We start from the raw sequence: 3,177 nt of genomic DNA, 5'->3' as shown, positions 1-3,177 counted from the left end.
TGTTTAGGTTTTATGTCTGTCTTTGAATTTTGACTTTTAAAGTGATTTAATTCATTTTTAGTTTAGTCGAACTGATGATGGAGCTGGACTCCGAAACGTTTTCAATATCGATATGGTGAATTTTCTTGGCGTTTTCTTTGCTTTTAGGTTTCTTGTGAACTTGCGATATAAGCAGACTAATGATATAAGTACTTATATACGATCTAAATATGGCTGTGTAATTTGTCCGCTCTGTAATTGGGGCTGCATAATTATTGTAGTTGATTAATTAATAATAATTGCGGTCACCAAATCACACACACTCAATATTTCGCCACTCCACCACACACGATCACATCAACAAAACACTCATCGTTCGAAGCCACAAACACAAACACACAGCAGACACCCACAAACAAACGTTACGTGCGACCACCAACAACTGAACACAATAATGCTTGACTTGCGGGAGCGATACTCACGTCTGGTGTCATAAAGAACTCCGTTGAGCTCGGCGAAGCAAGAGATGGTTGACAGAGACCCTGGTCCTGTCTCTGGCCAGCAGGAGGCGCCATCGAACTTGTATTGACAATTTCTGTAGTCCAGCGTCTCATTCTTAACTTTCTCCCAGAAGCTTTGGAAGCAGTTCTGCCACGGCACCATATTTGAATTACGCATCGCGGCCGACCTCTGCGCGAACTCTTCCAGTCTGAAGGAATACTGTAGGTTGTCGAAGCTCCCACTATAGTAATGGTCATCGTATTCGTGATCGTCTTTGTGGGTAACATTGCCAGGGAGGGCAGTGTTGTAGGGATCATCATCGTAGAGTGTAGACAACACCTCGTCGAGGTTACTGTGATGATTAGAAGATGATTGTGATGTGCCAGAGAGAACAGAGTTGCGTTCAGTGTCTGGTGACAAACCAGGAGCGGGGGTTGGGGAAAGCAAAGCGGTCGGGTACACAGGGTTGTTGTTATGTGATAGGTTGCTGAGGACATTAGTGAAGTTTTCCATATCCAAGTTAAATAGTTCATTAATCACCACTGTTCATGCTACTGTTTAAGTTGTTTTGTTTCAATATTAATATTAATTACGCTACGCTCACATTTGTCTATAACATCATCCATAAATCAGGATATTGAAGTTTTAGCTTACTCTACACAACGCAAATTTGGTCACAATATTCTTCATAATTTGTTCTGGAAATTTGGCAAAAATTATTGGAGATAGTTTTTATTTATTAACTAATAAATATAAAAAATGACTTGATAAAATTTCTCATCACGTGCAAGTCTCGTGTCCTCGGCAGTTCAGTGAGAGCCTGTAACTGACTGCATGTGTCAAGGCTTAGATTAACCTAAAGAGTATATATGTCATGCCGAAATCACGGAATTGCCGATTCTATGAAATAGGCAGCCAGTTTGCTGAACCTGTAGAATCAGCATTTCGTTGCTGATTCAGAAAATCGGACGTTAGAGTTAGAGTTAGTACATAATTGGACAGATAGAGTTAGAAAAGGTTAAGTCAAGTTCGGCCAGTTTCCTTTATGTTTAAATATTAAAAAAAAATAACTTGGCTGACTGACCTAACCCCAGATTCCTATAGTATAGATATGCTGATTCTAAAGATTCGGCAAATGGGCTGCCGATTCCATGGAATCGGTAATTCCGCTATTTCGGCACGACATTTATGCAATTTCTCTATTGTGCATCTAAACAGCGCTGTGTATATTCTGTTATCGCTGTTAATTACTCTCTTAACCTCTACTCTCATACCTGGAAAATATGCATACATGTTCGCTGTTGTTGGTACAAAACTCTGTTTATTGCTAGGAGAATTCACTGTATAGCAATGAATTGATCTCTCCTATTTTATTGCTAGGAGAGCTAACTGTATAGGAATGAACTGATCTCCCCTATTTTATTGCTAGGAGAGCCAACTGTATAGGAATGAACTTATCTCCCCTATTTTATTGCTAGGAGAGCTCACTGTATCTACCTGACAATATACGGAGTGTATATAGTGAAGAGTTAAGTAAACATCCGACTGATAGCGTGTCTCAGTAGCCCGTAATGGCCTCCTGTTAATTAACACTTGCCCAGCAATTTCATATTCGTTGTTGTTCTAGTGAACATTCTTGATATTTCAACGTTAATGTTGTTTTGAAGTTGAACAGAGTATCTCTGATACATCTAATAGCAAAGACGATCGCTTTACAGCCGGCATGCCTTCTTCTGAGCAGTTGCGTATGAAGACGAGCGCATGAACACTCAAATAATGAAAGGATTAAATTGTTCAAATAGTGACACACTTCCTCAAATACAGCAGGAGGGAAGAGCTGCTGTAGCACCGATATGTGTTTGTGTCAGGCCAAGGTGGGTCAGGATGATGAGCACACGGGCAAAAAGTGCATATCTATATTTGGACAAAATCTCACAGGTTTCTCTTGGTGTGGAGCTTTCGACTCACGCTACTCATGCAAGACTGGCATTAAAGCATGATTCTTTAATCGCTCATATGCACTAAGTAATCTATTGCATTTGGTTTTTGTGTGATTTTTATTTTATGTATCGATGGAAATCGCAAGCATTTCCTTCGTTTGCCCCTTTAATATAGCACTTATTGAGAGATCACAATTCCTAGAGGTCACCAGGCCATAATGATCACCTAAAAAATAAACACTGAAGGCTTGGTTCACTCCATAGAGCCAGTCACGTTCCTGGCAGAAGATATTTTGACCGGAACGTGACGGCAACGTTGCCAACTTTTTTTTTGCTGCGTATATCAGATTGCCAGCTCAACATTCAGCTTTTAGCAAACGTTCCAGATCCAAGATCCTCATACATGACACCATCTCAGCACTCCAAATTTATGGTCTGGAAATATACCAGTTGGAAACGCTGCGTGACTGGCACGATACGTGATACGGAAGGATCTGAAATGAGGCCGGCCCGTGACCGGATTGGACATAAGAATGCACTTGGCTGGGAACGGACCGTGACTGCCATATGCCTTGCAGTATGGTGTGAACCAAACCTTAAAGCACGCATTTAATGTACACTGGCGTAGAATGTGTAGACTGTAACACTCACTGGCGTGTATGTTTACTGCGCCACACAACCTATGTAACACATTTTATTCTCTTATGATTTGGTACATATCGTACTTGATACAAGCATTGCTGCAGGCAAGTAGCCT

General features: G+C 40.8%; 1 protein-coding gene across 1 annotated transcript in view; it reads right to left on the bottom strand.

Annotated features, from left to right (window-relative positions):
- The window catches only part of LOC108679284 (PDF receptor-like), a 38,842-nt gene extending 37,849 nt beyond the window's left edge, over positions 1-993 (bottom strand). Inside the window, exon 1 of the mRNA XM_018167880.2 lies at positions 462-993. Within this exon, the coding sequence (XP_018023369.2) occupies positions 462-993 (532 nt within the window). The remainder of the gene's footprint in view (positions 1-461) is intronic.
- Between the last annotated feature and the right edge of the window lie 2,184 nt (positions 994-3,177).

This window comes from Hyalella azteca, unplaced genomic scaffold (assembly GCF_000764305.2).
Source record: "Hyalella azteca isolate HAZT.00-mixed unplaced genomic scaffold, Hazt_2.0.2 contig15175, whole genome shotgun sequence".
In the NCBI taxonomy this organism is placed as follows: domain Eukaryota; kingdom Metazoa; phylum Arthropoda; class Malacostraca; order Amphipoda; family Hyalellidae; genus Hyalella; species Hyalella azteca.
Note: the sequence above shows the minus strand (reverse complement) of the source record. Positions and strands in the feature narration are given on the sequence as shown.